The sequence below is a fragment of the Bombus impatiens genome, unplaced genomic scaffold (assembly GCF_000188095.3).
Source record: "Bombus impatiens unplaced genomic scaffold, BIMP_2.2 scf_0645, whole genome shotgun sequence".
Taxonomy (NCBI): Eukaryota; Metazoa; Arthropoda; class Insecta; order Hymenoptera; family Apidae; genus Bombus; species Bombus impatiens.
The window spans coordinates 123,602-140,185 of record NT_177064.1 but is presented as its reverse complement, the minus strand read 5'-3'; the positions used below and the strand labels follow the sequence as shown (position 1 = coordinate 140,185).

Below are 16,584 nucleotides of genomic sequence, written 5' to 3'. Positions count from 1 at the left end.
GATTATTTTCACTTGAAAAAGACGTTGAATATTCTTCGAGCGTTAACAAATATGTGTGCAAGAAATAATACAAAAAAATCTTTAAAAATATGTAAAAAGTGGCATTCTAAATCAAAGTACCTTCTTAATGAGTTAAAGAATCTAGGAAATAGGAACGCAACGTTTCATACTACTGTCGATAGAATCGCAATCATATTTTATCCAACGAGTTGTACATCTGTTCTATTATCATGTTTATTTTAGTGTCGTGGATAGTATCCAAGGTTAATTGTCTCTGGACGTAAGTTTTACTCGAGCATTTGCTCAAGTAGCTCGAGATACACCGATCTGAGATTCGATTATTGATAATCTTTTAATTAGATATTCATGTTTACCAAGAATATCTGTTTGTAAAGAAAATAAACGATGAAGAAACATCTCGAATGAGATACTGGTTGAACGACAGATTTACGATCTGTGCGAAAGTATTGTTGTAGTCTCGCCTGAAGAAGGAACACTCACCAGACGCCATGATGCGAGAGATAAGGCAGACTTGACTAAAATTACAATACGTTGCGTGGAAATATTACACAGTTTTTAAGGTTTTCGTGTAAGCGGGTATGCACGCTCGATGGGTCATTGTCTTTCGTCTGAAACCAACTTCACACTTTCATTCAATCAATTTATTAATATAAAGACAGATAGCGTTCCTTTAATTTTAACTTGTAGCTTACTGTATCTATATTTACATTGAGTAGTTAATATAAAGTTATCAAATTATAAATACAGTCATAAGAACTACTTTTTAAGTATACATATAATAAACGTAATAAATCTTTTCTTTGCAGGTACCGAAAGAATTACACAGCGCTATTTAATCTTATTATTATATATCGCTTATTTTCTAAATTGAGCTTTGACTTAAATTGACCTTAACTGTTAGATATTTTGGTTCATATTAGACACGACTCTGTTTCTTGTTACTAACAAATTTCTTAAATTACAGGGAAGTAATATCTTCGTTATCTACTATAATTTCTCTCAAGATTTTCAAAATCTTATTGTTTGTTAAAAAAAAAAAGAATAAAACGAAAACATAAAAATCCAAGAATCGCAGTAGAGCTTGCGAACATGTTACGAGTCTAAAAATACTGCAAAGCATATCCTAAATACATATACTGCAATGATTATAAGTTATTAAGAATACATTATACGTTTGCAGAATCATTTTACGTCAGATTATGTACACTTTCGACGAAAAAGGTAATTGTTACTCTTTGATTATTTTATAAGACAATTATCACATTTAAGGTCAGATGACGCGATATTTGTATATATTGACGTAAGAGTGTTTTATACCATAACTCCAGAACGCCAGAAACGGTAAATTTTCCGTTAAATAGATGGCCAACCGCATTTGGCTGTTGAAGAACGCCCTGAAGAATCTGGACCACCAATACGTATTTGGTAATAGGTATTTGTGTGTAATTAGTTGAACATTCAAGATAAATCTACCGTACCACGACATCCTTGATGAATCTAAAAATATTATCTTTTTGCATATACACTAAGTTCAATTTACGTCTGTATAAGTAGGAGATTTACCTATTTTTAACGAGTGATTATTATTCGTGGCGGCAGTGGAGGCTAGAATGAATGTGAATTCAATGAAAGCACTCGAATCCATATAAGGATTCACCGGCCATAGGGATTCTATTAAAATACGACTCATCTCTTCGAAATCTTTGCTACCACTGGCGAGTGAGGGGAGGAAAACCTCGTCCAGAAGTCGTCTGCAAAGAGCCCGTGTCTCTTCCACGCTTCCGGTGCAAAGATTGTACCTATGGATAGATGTATTTAATTATTTACATAGAAAATTCTATCCTTATTACTTATTATTATTACTATTATTTATTATTTATTATTTTATATCTCTTATGTCTATTTCTCTTCTTATATGTTTACCTCCCCTCTTTTCCACTCTATTCTATTGCACTACCTTGCTTATTCTACCTCTAAAAATTAAAAATTAGGAACTATAAATTAGCAACTAATGACTAAAAACTATCGCAACTTTGGTCTTTAGCCTCCTTGCTGTGCCTCCTTCTTGTCGTTTGCCCTTCACTTCTCTATTATTGCTTTCAGTTCTGCTAAACCTTCTCCAGTCTCGCTTAGCGTTTTTCCTATGTCCTTTGGTCCTCCCGTTATTTCACATTCTTCTATTACATGTTTTAGGTCTTCTTCTTTCGTTCTGCATAGTCTGCATCCTTGTTCCCCCCTCTTCTTTCCAGTATTCCCTTGCTTTGGTCTCGTCTCCGCATCTGAACCTTGCCAGTATACTTCTGTCCTTCCATTTCATTCTCCCTTCTAAGGACTTTGGTCATTTTTCTTTGGCTATGTTTCTGTAGTGTATATTATACTTGGATTTCCTTATTCTTTACCCCTCTCTTCTGTTTCTCTCTTTCTTCTTTCTTCTATAATTTGGTCTGCTGTCATCCTTTCTTGCTCCTCTTCTGTTTCTATCTGCGTCCCTCCTTTTCTCACCTCTTCTAGTCCCTTCTTTCTCTTTTTCGCTCTTTTCCTTTCCTGACTATTCTCCCATTCTCTCTCTCTCTCTCTCTCCTTTATACACTCCTTTACTAATTCCTTTTTTGATTCTAGGGCTCTATCCTTATTACTTATACATGTAGAAGATCTTAGCTCTATTACTTTTGTAGAACATTCTCTTTATTATTTACACAGAAAACTCTTTACCCTTTTCACATCCACTTCAAAAATTCATAATCTATTACTAAATTTACGCATTTATGGAAAATTTAAAATTTTTAGAAGTGTATGTAATATGTATATAAAAATATACAAAATACGCAAAGTGTTCTTTACAATATAATTGTGAAATATAAATATAATTTAGTGAAACGAACATTTTTATTTACATCCATTCCTCTGTAAATTTTTATGTAATTATAAGTTCGCATAAATATCTACATTCCAACCATTTCTATTATTACTAATATAGCTATTAAATGTTGAACTGACATAAATTCTCTTCGTTACTTTGGAAAACAAATTTTAATTGAAATTAATGTTAAGATTTTGAAAAGAAAGAAGTATTCGTGTTTGGGTTACAAACTTGTCTTCCATGCCCAGCATGTTGCCAATAACTCGCCAGAAGTGAATCAGTCCTTCCAGTTCCTCGGAACTGTTATTCACCCCAAGATAGTCACCAGCCAGGAGGGTGAAACCCATGAATCCAAATTGAGCCAATGCCATATCCAGTTGCGAGACTCTGTTCAGCCCCGCCTCTGAACTTCTTCGAAACGCTACGCAGTGTTTTTTCCGTACGATTTTCAGCGATTCGAGAAATCTACAAAACGAGAAAGAGAAAAATTATTCTTATAAAAGATCTTATTCAGAATGAACTCAAAATTTGTGTCTAATTCGTCTTCAATTTACCGATCTAGCAATTTTTTTTAATATCTCATACCAAACAAATCTACTTAGTTTAAATCGTTTAATTTTTCTCTCTATTTCTCTTTTTTTTAGATTATTTTCTCTTATTTACGCTTACGTTACGGTCGATTTAAGTCGAATCTTACGATCGAATTTTCCATTTGATGCTCTACTATTCTATTCTATACGCATATATGTTATATGGTTGGGTTTTATTGAAAAAATATGTATGATACTCGTGTTGAATATCTTGGACTTTCCCAGACACGAAATTATTCCGTTCGCTCGTCTACACAGGAATATATATCCGGCAAGATAAATCGATTAAAATACCGACACTGCACGCGTTCGATGATTCCTTGAATGTCAATGAACGACGAGTACCCGATGGATTCTCCCCTCATCCATATTTTCGTACACGGGACACTTTGTCAGGATTCGTAAAAAAATCAACGTTTCGATACGATGTTGAATACGTTACTATAGATGTTTCATAGCGTCAATTTAATAATAAACAACGGTCGACACGCGTTACAAGTGTTACTGTTATAAATAGCGACAAATGATAAGAATAGAAACTTATTTAAAGAAAACGGTATTCTTAACGCGTCTCGCGTTTCCGAGGAATTGGATTAGTAAGTTACTGGTTCGCAGTAAAATGATTTACTTTTCGTTTATCATTTTTGAAAATTTGTTCACACTGTTCGAGGTATCTTATATGAATAAATTAAAAAAGTTCTTTGGTAGATAAATTGCTGCCCAGTTAAAAACCAGCTTTTCTGTTTCTGCAATTACTGAAAAGTGTTTTTAAAATGAGAGAAAAATATTTATGCTACTCTCGTATGATCTTTAAATAACCATTGTTAGGTGTACTTACTCTTTTTCTATGCCAGCTCTTTTTCCATACCAAACCCAATTATGTAGAATGGTGGATACGTATCTGCGAAAGGCAGCACACGGTGTACCACTCCGTCTGGTGAATATTAAAACGTCCTTGATCGACGGTACAGCGAATAAAGATAATAATCCACATAGTTTGGCAATCATCATGGTGAAAGCGTTGTTATAAAACATCTGCTGTCCGAGGCGAAACTTTTCTTCGTCGAAGAACCACGGTAATTCTGGTTGTAGCCATTCAAAGTCCATGAAAGTGCTTGCTCCATCTTTGAGGAGCGTTCGCAGCTTCGATTCCACATCTAAATGCAGACACAGGCTCATGACATTTGTCATTTCAACAATAAAATCTTCTTTTCACTTTCATCCATCGAAATACTTTTCAGCGTTTTAAATTGATGACTTGTTGTAGGAGAATGTCTTAAAAAATTAGTTATATAAACAATAATAAAGAAACGTAGAATATTTGCTATACCGGACTGAAAAATAAAGGTCTAAAATCCAGAACCAAAAATTTTGCACTTGGATTTTGATTCTTGAATCTTTCTGTTAGGTGCTGAATTTCTGGCCTCGAATTCCTAATACGCGTATTAATACACATACTATACACGCTATAGGAACATTCTAAACTCTTGAAAGTCCTTGAGACTCGCCATCTTTAAATTCTTCCGAAGTCCTCGATATCCTCAGAACCTAGACGATTCCGAGAATCTTTCGATGATTCTAAAATCTAGAAAATTCCAGGAAACTGAAATTTCCAAAATCCGATTAACTAAAATAAATTAACTGCCGAAGTATCCTAAAGTACCATTAAATCCTATGTCATCCTCTGTAACGGACTGCTTGCAACAAACTCGTATCGAATCTGATAAATGCCAGTTCTACCGTATTACGAATGGCAACAAATCTTCGTAGAAATGAAGTTGTTTCGTGATTCGATCATTGTTTGACAAAAAACTTACAACGGACCGATTTCGTAAAACAAACGCACGCACATAGAACGTAGATCGTGTGGGTGATCCTACGATTCGATATGACGGAATTCATTTGGTATTCAGAGCCATCGAAAGTGGGTACATCTGTGCAGCGGACGTGACAGGAATAAAGAAGATCGATAGATGCCCATAATGAGGCGTAATCGAATACGGTGTGCTTGCTTATATTAGGCCCATTATCATTAGGTCACTATCGAATTCATTGAACCATAATGGATTATTCCAGTAATTCCCATACTTTCGAACCTTTCACCTTTTAAAAGTACAAATTCCGTTCAAATACAATCTTCGATTGAACTGAAATAGACGAATCGAATTCAGTTAATGTACGCAATCACGCCATGCAAGGATTTCTAATGATTACCACATGGCCATCTAGATACATATCATATAAAGTAAATTGAAGGTTGTTCGAGAGTGTTCAAGATCGTCCTATGATCAAGTCTATAATAGATCGGTCATTTTATGGTCAAATTTTAACATCCGGATCTAATAAGTATTTAAGTATAGGTATTTTAGTCGATTTGTATTTTATAGAAGTAGTAAGCGGTAAAATATAATGTAAACTATAATTAAATACGATGATAATTGGTGTCTAGAATTAGATACCTCTGTTTGAATTAATCATGGTAGTGTTTCTCTTCGTTTAGAATTAGAATAACCTGCTTTATCTGACTCATAGTTTCGTATGTAATTAAATAACGCGAGGATAAAGAACTCTTGAAGTAAGTAAATAATTCTATAATGCTTAATACTTACGAACACCAATACTCCTGTTACAGGTTAGTTTTTATCGCTTTTTAACACACATTTTATCACACATGGTTGTAACCATAAAGGATAAAAGGATAAAACAAAGGATCACAGTTCTTTTATCTAATTTTGTAATTAGTCCCAAATCCTTTCGTATGTAATTTTTCAATTAATTATATAACTAAAAATATTGTATTTCTATGGAGTAATATCTTCTAACAGCTATCGATTTACAAACTAGAGATACTTCCAGAATGACATAATGCATAAAAGCTACTTCCGTCTGATTGATCACGAAGGAGCTATTATAAGAGGTTGCGAAACATCGAAGACATAATTTGCAATTGTCAACTTGTTCAGACTTCAAAATACGGTCCAGTCTAATCGAATGATAGACATTTGTTCGATTTACAATACGATAGACAATGCTCGATATTAATCGTCTAACAAAATTTATTTTATCTTTTTAAAAGAAAATTATCTCGTCATATCTTATTTCTCTTATTATTTATTTTATTATTTATTATTATTACCTTATCATTACTTTATAAATTCGATTTTCTACTCGTGCATAGTATGTAGAAAGTTAGATCATCGAGGTTATGTCACCGGCACATTGCGAAAACAATTGCTTTCACCGAACAATTCTTCGATATATTCTCTAGTTAACAGTTAATCGTTTCTGTTTCTATTTTAACAACGTTGAATATTTGAACAATGAAAACGTAGAAGAATTAGAATTCAGCTATTTTCTCGCGTGTTGCACATGTATTGCATTCATAGTTAAACAACCGAGAGAAGTAAGTCGAGGACGTCCGTTTCTATTCGCACTTTCGTCAATTACTGCATGTTTAGGAGGAACGTGCAATCCTCCGAGAAAACGCGGAACGTGTTAAGTGACGTTTGGTTATAGCTAATATTCTACATTAACGGTAAATTATCAAATCGATTTCGTTGGACATTCATAGTGACGAAATATCTATCCAGTCTTTAAATATTATTATAGGCAATAATTAGTTCGAAAGTTAGTTATAAATTCATATATAAATTCGAATAGAAATAATCTTTGAATTTTCCGAATTTAATATTTCTATTGATCTTTTCTTTTTTTTTATTCTAACTACTTTACTTTAAATGACTACACCTCTATTGATGATCTATGCACAGATATTGCCAAGATATTATTTTTTTCTTATTATTTATCTTGTAGACAAATGAATAAATAAAGAATATGATAGTAAACTAATATAATAATATAATAAGTAATAATTATAGTAATAATAATAATCTTTAATAATTATTTAATGGAATCGTTCCAAATTTTATTTCATAATCTAAATACGTAACATCTCTGATATTTAGTACAAAACCTTCAATAATCGGAGGAAAAAAAATGGTTATATCACAGAAAAAAACTATTATATCAGCTATGGTATAGTCTCACAATCAATAGAAAAATCATAAATTGGATTTGTCAGGAATTACGAAACCTTCCTGTATATGTATTTACGCGTCCTTCATAGAGACAAGAGAGGCCAACGATGTAAGATAAACTTTTTTCTTTTTTGTCCGAGTGCTTACTCTTTCTCTTAAAAATATAGGAAATCATCTATAATCTAATAATCACGATCTTTCACCTCTGAAATTCTTTAAATAATCTCGATAAAATATCACGCGACCTTTACGTGAGCGAACTAATAATAATAATGATTCTATAAATCTATATACAAATAATTTTGGTCAAGAACCAAAATTATGTAACTGTATCTACATTTAAACATGACGAAAACTTTGGAGACAGTAAATTTCCACTTTAAAGTCAAAGAATTACGCTAACTTAACCTTCATACTGCTACCTATATTACATTAAATAATTATATATTTAAAACTATCTCTGCATCTCACAACGGTTCCATCTATAAGATTTTAAACTTATGAAATTCGAGGTTTCCCATTCTGCAAAAAAAGAGATCGACACTGCGTAAATATTCTTATCTGACTGAAACAAGAAACATAATGCTGCTTGGAAACGAACTATATCTCGCAGGAATGGAAGCAAAATATCTGGCACACGTATACAAATTGGTCCACCAAGAGTAAACAAAATATCGTCGGTGCACTGCACCTCTCGAAAAAAGCCACTGACCTGTAAAGTCCGTTTGTTTCTCTGTGTTTTTTGTATCCTGCTCGATCTTCTTTCTCATTTTCGTACACGCGAATAACGGAACCACTCCTTTTTCATTTAAGCCACATGTATCGCGGGGTGCACTGCACTATACGTAAACTGTTCAATGTTCAGCTGCAAATGTCACGTTCACCGGCACTGTCGGCCCCACATGCACGAGGTAATCAAACGGACCAATTTATCGTCACGTAAGCACAATTCCCCGCGAACGAACTGCAAGATTGTCACGTCTTCATTACTTGATCGTGCTAGTTGCGTGCATTGCAAGGGAATGAAAGGAACAAGTTTCTAGCGTACATCTTAGGAGAAAGGTAAGTCTCCTACCTTTCGCTCGTTCCTTCCTTCTCCTAGCTGTGCAACGTTCTCTTTAAATGTATATGGGAGACATGTAAGTGAAGTATATGAAAAACCTTAATGCAAAAAGTCGAATATCGAATGCTTTTTTATATAAGAAATATATTTTTTTATATGAAATATTATAAAAATTTTTTATTCAAGAAAAAATTAAAATATGAAATATTCTTCTTTTTTACGATACGAAATTCGAATTTTTATTTAAAATTTCATATTGCTACTGTATAAATATATTTTGAATCTTTAAGCTATTTATAGTTTTCATTCCGTTTTATTAATATTCGTTTCTCTTTTTGTGAGTGGATGTTTTTTTCATTTATCTAATTGCGTTGGAAGTTAAATATTAGATTTGCTGAATTAGATATTATATTAATATTTCGTAGAAATACATGGTGCAGATATTAAAAATAATATTATTAAATTTATTTAATTAAATCGTGTATCTTAATTTAATTTTCTCTGAAAATAATTCAAAACGTAGACGATATTCGTGATCACGTGGTTACCGATAGAGCGAAAATGCCGGTGGATGAAATTATCGGTAGAGCAAGAAACTCCCTCATTTCGTTTGCGAAAATAAACGTTAAAACGCGGCTTATCGCGTTTCGTACGAAGAGAAAGGGAAAGTGGTTTGCTTTTACTTTTCTGTCAGCTCTAACTTTGTACGTATATGTACGCAGTACTCGTATGGTGTTCGTACGCTGGAGAAAGTAGATAGCTATTGTATTTTCGACATCGTTGCTTGTGTCGTTCTACACGTATTGCACATGATTTAAACTACAGGTGAAGAATAGACATATCTTAGAACTGTCATACACCTATCATGAAATATTTTATAGTCTTTGTATGTTCGATTACTCCTCGATGATTCTAGTAAGAATAATTGATACCATTTTAAAGATGCAATAGGATACCTTAATACAGTTCTGTAGTGAAACATAAAATAATTATTAACTACCACGAAAACGTACAAATTACATATTATGAAATATCGTAGCATACATAATAAAGTTCTTCGGTTTGTAAATCTTGTACCTCAGTACTATTAATTACCATCTGTATGAATTGTGTCCTTTATACGTAATTTAGATTTGTGTATATAAAAAATGTGAAAATTATTAAATTTGTTATTATTTGTTGAGAGATAAATTGACGATGAAAGTGCAAAAAATCATTCAAAATAAAAAAGATCATTGTTCGCGGTGTTCACAATAATCACGACAAATAAATTTGTTATTGTATAGATATAAAGAAAAAGATACTAACACATTTTGAATACTCCTATGTGAACTTCGAAAATGATGGAGATGTTTTACGATATGTCTTGCTGATTTTAAGTAACTATACTTAAATGCAGATGAAAGAATTAAGCGTAATCAATATTTACAAAAGTAAGTTCAATATTAAACAATGGAGAGTTGGCGAAGACGCGAAGTTGCATTTATATACGTGTCAGCCATGACACATTAAACATTTATTCTTTTGTAAAATGCTTAATGTTTACTCTATTTTGATTCATACATTTATAGTTTCTGTAAGGTACATTGTTTTTATAGATAGATAAACAACAACAGGCAAGCTTTGGAAAAACCATGTATTATAGAATAATAATAGATTACATTGTTCATGGTAATAATGATATAATAAACCAGAATATATCTGACAATAATAATAAGAATCTAAAATAACACGAATACTGAATACATATTATTAACAATAATGAGAGGAGGGACTTTGGGGATGTTTGGCAAAGGAAGGGGCCAAGCCGCTCAGAACTATGTTTAAAAATGAAAGAAACAAAAAGAGAGACGGGATAAGAAGGGATAGTAAACATTAGATTCGATAAAACCAATAAGATCTTCGGATCGATAACCTAACATTTCGCGACATGTTCCAGTTGTTCGAGCATTTTAAAATGAAACTAAATAATCCGCCGCAAGACGATTTCAGTCACATTTCACATCCACTCCTCTTATCGCATGCAAAAAAAAGATTATATTTTTGAATCGATAGAACAAGACGAAAAAACGAGAAAAAAATAAGTAAAACGAAATACAATGACAGGAATGACAATCGACTGCGTTTAAGACTTACTGCTAAAGTAATTACGATAAATTGCTAATGAGCAATTTATGATTGTTTTAAAAAAAGCAACGCATTCACGGCGCTGATTTATATAAAATGTAAATTTCTTTTCATTTTTTTTTCTTTCGAAAAATAATAAAATATAGATAATTTGATCGGGCAATCTCTTGGATTAAACACGAAACCCGTAAATGTTTTATCTTATTTCGTGCTGTCGTACAAACTAAGGAAAAAACCTTTTCATATGTATTGCATTATACGTACACATGATGTTTTGTTTCTCAGTATATTATTCGTAACGTTATTTGCGCAGCGTACGGACGTAAAAACATTTGTTAATACGCGACAGGTTTATACGCGTCAAGTTGTTGTTATTATTATCGCGTTTCCCTCATTTTTTCTGTTCATACAAACCGAAGACGATAAGAGAGAGAGAGAGAAAAGATGAAAAAAAAGAAAAAAGAAAAAGGAGATCGAGCACATCATTTTTCCACCCGAGAGCCAGCTCGTTTTAGGAATTCTACGCTGTTTCCAGACATCTGGAAATCGTTAATTGCACCCTGGTCTTGCGGATTGGTCCTTTCCCACCGGTGCCATGATCATTGATGACTAAATTTATTGTTTGTGTATCACGAGCTGAGATCTTAGACTTACTAACGAAGCACCTTGAATATACTAAAAAAAGAAAACATACGGACAATGTCTAGATAGTTAAAAAAGAAAAATGTTTTCTAGATATCTAAAAAGAAAAAATTAGAAGAACGACAAAAATATTGAAGTTAATTGGCTCAGTTGCATGGACAGAACACGCTGACGTTGTTTGTATCCTCTGTGTCTTCTTTTATATCTTTGTTGCTTTTTGGTTTCATTTTAAAAGTTTCTCGATTATTGTATCGACTGTAAACGAATTATGGAGGGTATATTCCTATAAAATATCAAAGAATGCAATTCGCGTCGGGAGAACGCACGGCACGACAGTATATAATAACACTAAATAAATTGATAGCAGACGATATCGTTTCGCGTGGCAGCGATACTTTATGTTTAGAGCGCAAAACGGTACGTCGAATTTACAGAGGCCTCGTAGTTAATTCGATGTTGAACTAATGCACCGTATGATATGATACGGTCATGCCATGAACGAAGCCAAGTTTATTAATTGACCGTCCAATCTCTATTGGTGTAGACCATTGGCAAGGTGAACCGTTATCATTTGTTTTTGTCTTTCTGTCCTTTTTTCCCTCTGTGAATGATTGAAAGCCTCTTAGGCAAGCTACAAAAATTGCGGTAGAATAACAAGTCAACGAGAAAGAGCTTGTCAATCAATAAATTATTCGTGTAATATCCCTCCAAATTTTTTTGATATGATTTATGGAGGTTTGGCAGCTCTGTGTCTTTTCCTCTTTTTCAATATATGATACTAGTGATACTATCAGAGAATGTACCGGGTGGACAAATTTTCCCGTTTTTTCAATCTGAAAAAACGCAATGTTCGAAATCTCCTTTTCCAAGTGCGAAATCCTGCATACGAGTATGAAAAATAAAGGAGGCAAAAAACGTCCTCGCAAGGGAAGCATCAACGCGTAGACAAGAATTTGAGTTCAGTTGTTAAAAGCTATACGTACTACGATCCACAATATTGTTATCGAACATGTACTAATCTGTACCACCCGGTATAATTCCACTAATTGCTTGGTTGAAAGGTAAGTACGCGATGACCAGCCGTTGTTCCATCGTGAAACTGTTCTCTTGGTCTAACCTACGGGAACGACTCAATATTTTACGTTAAATTACATATGTTACTGAAATACCAGACGTATCGATCAGCTTTTCTTCTCGGTAATAATCGTTTCGAAACTGTATCATTCTGGACATGTATCTATTCAAATCCAAGATTGGAAGTTGCAAATTTCTTTTTTTGCATCCAGCCTGCAAATGTTGATGATGTCCCATGGGTTTAATTTTTTCACTCGAAGACTATCAACAGATATTACTGGAAGCAAAATTGTTTGACGGATCTTGATAAACAAATATGTAATTAATGTATACTTCTTGTTGCCGTTTGAACTCGTATTATAAACACTTCTTAAGTTATTTAACAGTTAACGGGGATCATTCTTCTAAAAGTTCCACCTGTATCTAGCATATATGTATAGATTATGTTAAAATCTTTCATCATCTGTGTATACCCACAGCAAATATTCTAAATTCAGTGAAAAATTATTCAGCTTCACGATTGAAAAACTTTTCACTATGATCCGTCTTCAAAATTATGCAAAGGAAGACGAATGGATTCGTCGAAAAATAAACGGCGGTCAGCAAAAGCACGTCTTGATATTTTGGTATGACTGTGTTCATATATATATTGTGATTTCGTGTCCCTCTCTTTTGCATTTGTTATCGTTCTGACATTTTTTTTTCTTTTTTTCTTATTGGTTAATCTTCTATCTATTTACATTGCTCTTTTGTTGCAAGCTAGTATCTGATACTAGGTACAAACAAGGTTATCACGAGAGCACGGCACCAACTTCAGTCGCATCTTTGCAGTCTTGAATGGATAATTGAGCTAACTCGCTCACTATTTCTTCCTGAGTGGTTGAATCCGTTTTCTTTAATATCATATATCCTGGTTGTATCTCCTCGTTCTCGCCGTTAATTTTAGCATTATTCTTCGCCTGTCCATTACTTTTTCGTTTATTTGACGTTTCTTCACCAGACATACCAGGGTGAATTTTGAAAACGCTTTTGATAATGTTGTTAACCGTCTGAGAACGTTTTGGACTATCGTTCTTTTGGTCGGAAACGAATCTAATGCGAATCGTTCTGTTATTCTCCGCATTTTCTTTGTGTTTATTTCCTTTCATCACAATAGCTTTTGACTTTGGATATTTTTGATCTGATGAATTTTGCCCGTTTGGAACATCCGTATTTTTTACTTCTTGTTGTTTCTCTTCGACAGCAGATGTATTTTCCTCGACAGAATTCACTGTATCTCGTCCTATCGTGTTCGTCGACGACGAATCTGAAGTGTGAATATCGTGTGGTTTTCTAGACAACTCTTCACTATCAGAATCATTAACCTTCTTAGTTTCTTCATCTAAATCCGTTACTTGCACGTTGTTTGTTTCTTCGATCGAACCTTTTTCTATGACTACTTTATTATTATCATTGAGTATATGGTTATTTGTATCTTGTCGATCATTCGATGATATCTCGCGCTGCAAGACTTTCACGGGACTTTTCGGTTTTGTGCCATTATCGGATGTGTCTTTGTTCTGACAATTTGTACAAGATTGTTTGGAATGAGTAGGAGAATTCATTTGTCTCTTACTGACATTGTTCTTCTGAGCAACACCCATATGTGGTCTACCTAATCTAAGAACGTTAATCGACGAAGTTGTTTGAGCATTGTATGGTGCTGCTGGTTCATATTGTGGAACTGGTTGCACATGATTCAAATGCATTTGTTGCTGATGTGGTTGCATTCTGCGCACGTCAAGGTCCATTCTCTGTTGATAAGCTATATATTGTTGGTAAGGTGCTGCTAAATTTGTATTCATAGCTGGATTAACGTTCGCGTTTGTGTTTGGGCCGTAATTAAGGCCGACATTAGGATGAACATTCGAATTTACATATTGAGGTACCATTTGTCTAGGTAATTGTTGAAATTGATATTGTGAGGCTGGATATGCAGGGCAGTTTTGCTGTGGAATATTCTGTACTATGTTATCTCTACGATCTCTAGGAGCGATCGGTGTAATCCGGGGAACGTTTCCATGATATTGTTGTGGTACTAATTGCCCGGATTGGTACATCTGATCGTTTTGTGTAATTACTGGATTCTGAGATTGATGACCATAGCCTTCATAATGCATACCTTCATTACTTATTGGCCTACCATATGCTACACTTGAATGATATTGTGGAGGTTGTGATGTGTAATCCTGCTGCTGATGATCTTGGTACTGAGGATATTGAGGGACAGGTGGCTGCGCATCGATCCAAGTTTCTTGCTGTGGCGGAGGTTGCTCTAAATCCCGTCTCGCTTGTACTGCATTCCAAACTTCTTTTAATTCACCGGTAATATCTCGATCTTTCAGTATTGTATATTGTCGCATAAAAATTATGCCTGTATTCATCCTTTCCACAAAGTCTAGTAAATGTTCTATTAAGCTGGTACGCTTCTGTAGCAAAAATAGAGCCATGCAGGAATTTGTTCTTCACAAATGTGTTCAAGTATAACAATTGTGTACTACAAGTACCTTTGGATCTTGAGCGTTTTTGCCATTAATTCGGAGAATTTCAGGATTGGCCATTACCGCGAATACTACAGCTTCTGTTTTTGTACGTGGTGGACGAACCCTCATTCCACCATAAAACCGTACAGGCTGTGAAGGGTTCAATGGCATCACAATCTTTTCCCAAGATAAAACATTTACGTAACATGGAACAGCAGTGCCCTAAAGTAACAGAATAATAAAGTTTTAACTAATTTTAATTTGATGAACTTTCAATATGATTATAAATGCATTGCTAAAACTTCATAGAAAATCCTGGAATCATTGGGAGTTTCTGAAACACGTAAAGTTCTCTTTTAACTAAGTATACCTGTATGAAATCTTGTATACACATATGAGGCTGAGGAGGATTTTTAAAAAGACGAGCGCCATTGCGCTTCATTCTAGTTGCGCCACCTTCTGTCATTCTGTAACTGAAAATAAAAGTATTCGAAGTAAGTGAAAATAGTAGTTTACTATATATACATAAACAAATTCCATAAACGTAAATGAATAACATAAATAAAAAACACTTCCAAATTAATAAACAAATTATAACAACAAGTTAAAAGCTCCTATGGTAGATATATATAATAATAAACAATATTTCAAAGAAAGAAAGATTGTAAAAATAAATATCATATCATTAATGTTTTCACTCGTTTAATTTATTTATAAATTTTACACTTATTTAATAACAATGCTAACGATGAGATTCTATGTTCGAAATAAAAAGCCAAGAAAAACAACGTTATATCGTTCATTATTATGTTTAACGAGCACGGAGAAGAAAATTATCAGTTAAAGAATATCAGTAATTGTGTCACGTAAGTATTACGATACGACTGTAAATAGGAGCAGTAGAAGGGGCGGCTGAAAATTCGTACTAACAAATGTGATGGAGCAAATGCGTAAAAAATTGCATGCTAGTTTGCTTCTAATGAATTTCTATATTCATATATTAACAATAAAAATTTATTTAAATCAAATGCACCATGTATAAATTTCGTGAGATCACTTGAATACAGAAATCGAATAATTTCTATGATATCGTCGTTGCATTAGAGCCCTCTCGTTACGCGACCATCATAGATTGTCAATATAACCTCAAAATTCTCTAAGTTTATACAGCAAATGTTTCGATAAATGTAAGCGGAAGGTTTATTTAAATGGTGCACTACTTTGAAATAACGATATATAGTCTTCTGTTACGTAAACTCACCCCCGCGGTGCTGTTTCACGCGTATAAACACTTAAACAAGCAGGGACACGATACGACACATTATGGGGCAGCTTCGGTGGAAAAGATCCATCGCTCCTTTTGTTTATTATTTTTCCGGAGTTTGCGCGATTGAATCGACCACGGGCGCTTTACTACTTTATGTGTTTAAATAACGAACTAAAATATCTAAGATGGCCGAAACGGAAATCATGCTTGTGCATTAGTGTGAAGTGGCCTAAAAAATCCCTAGATTCAATTTTTATTTTTTTTATTTCATTCTATGTAATTTTGTTATCGTTGATTTATGTATAAATAAAAGCTTGAAAGATCAAGTATATCATATAATGTTAAAATATTTTTCGATCAGATTATATTTTGCGTTGTAAA

General features: G+C 33.6%; 2 protein-coding genes across 3 annotated transcripts; both read right to left on the bottom strand.

The window, feature by feature from the left end:
* Window positions 1-671: 671 nt before the first annotated feature.
* On the bottom strand, window positions 672-8,552 carry LOC100742524. Of its 2 annotated transcripts, none has more exons than XM_003491934.4 (5): window positions 8,221-8,552; window positions 4,310-4,628; window positions 3,113-3,346; window positions 1,585-1,820; window positions 672-1,518 (listed from the first exon to the last, which is right to left on the bottom strand). In XM_003491934.4, exons 1-5 carry the CDS (start codon window positions 8,276-8,278, stop codon window positions 1,292-1,294), a joined length of 1,074 nt encoding a protein of 357 aa, XP_003491982.1. In that variant the 5' UTR covers window positions 8,279-8,552; the 3' UTR covers window positions 672-1,291. The 2 variants fall into 2 exon arrangements, with proteins under 2 accessions (XP_003491982.1, XP_033178411.1); XM_033322520.1 differs by lacking the exon at window positions 8,221-8,552 and adding an exon at window positions 4,980-5,115.
* Window positions 8,553-10,189: 1,637 nt separating this feature from the next.
* Window positions 10,190-16,336, bottom strand: LOC100742400 (transcription factor mef2A). Its single transcript, XM_003491933.4, has 4 exons — window positions 16,198-16,336; window positions 15,307-15,409; window positions 14,961-15,158; window positions 10,190-14,882 (listed from the first exon to the last, which is right to left on the bottom strand). The coding sequence occupies exons 2-4, from the start codon at window positions 15,400-15,402 to the stop codon at window positions 13,206-13,208; spliced, it is 1,971 nt and encodes a 656-aa protein (XP_003491981.1). The 5' UTR covers window positions 15,403-15,409; window positions 16,198-16,336; the 3' UTR covers window positions 10,190-13,205.
* Between the last annotated feature and the right edge of the window lie 248 nt (window positions 16,337-16,584).

Coding starts and splice junctions, on each gene's coding strand:
- LOC100742524 (XM_003491934.4), bottom strand. CDS start 8,278: ATGAGAAAGAAGATCGAGCAGGATACAAAAAACACAGAGAAACAAACG. Junction 3,347..4,309: donor AGAGCTGGCATAGAAAAAGA/GTAAGTACACCT, acceptor CTCGTTTTGTAG/ATTTCTCGAATCGCTGAAAA. Junction 1,821..3,112: donor ATGCTGGGCATGGAAGACAA/GTTTGTAACCCA, acceptor ATCTATCCATAG/GTACAATCTTTGCACCGGAA.
- LOC100742400 (XM_003491933.4), bottom strand. CDS start 15,402: ATGACAGAAGGTGGCGCAACTAGAATGAAGCGCAATGGCGCTCGTCTT. Junction 15,159..15,306: donor GTATACAAGATTTCATACAG/GTATACTTAGTT, acceptor CTGTTACTTTAG/GGCACTGCTGTTCCATGTTA. Junction 14,883..14,960: donor AAAACGCTCAAGATCCAAAG/GTACTTGTAGTA, acceptor TTTTTGCTACAG/AAGCGTACCAGCTTAATAGA.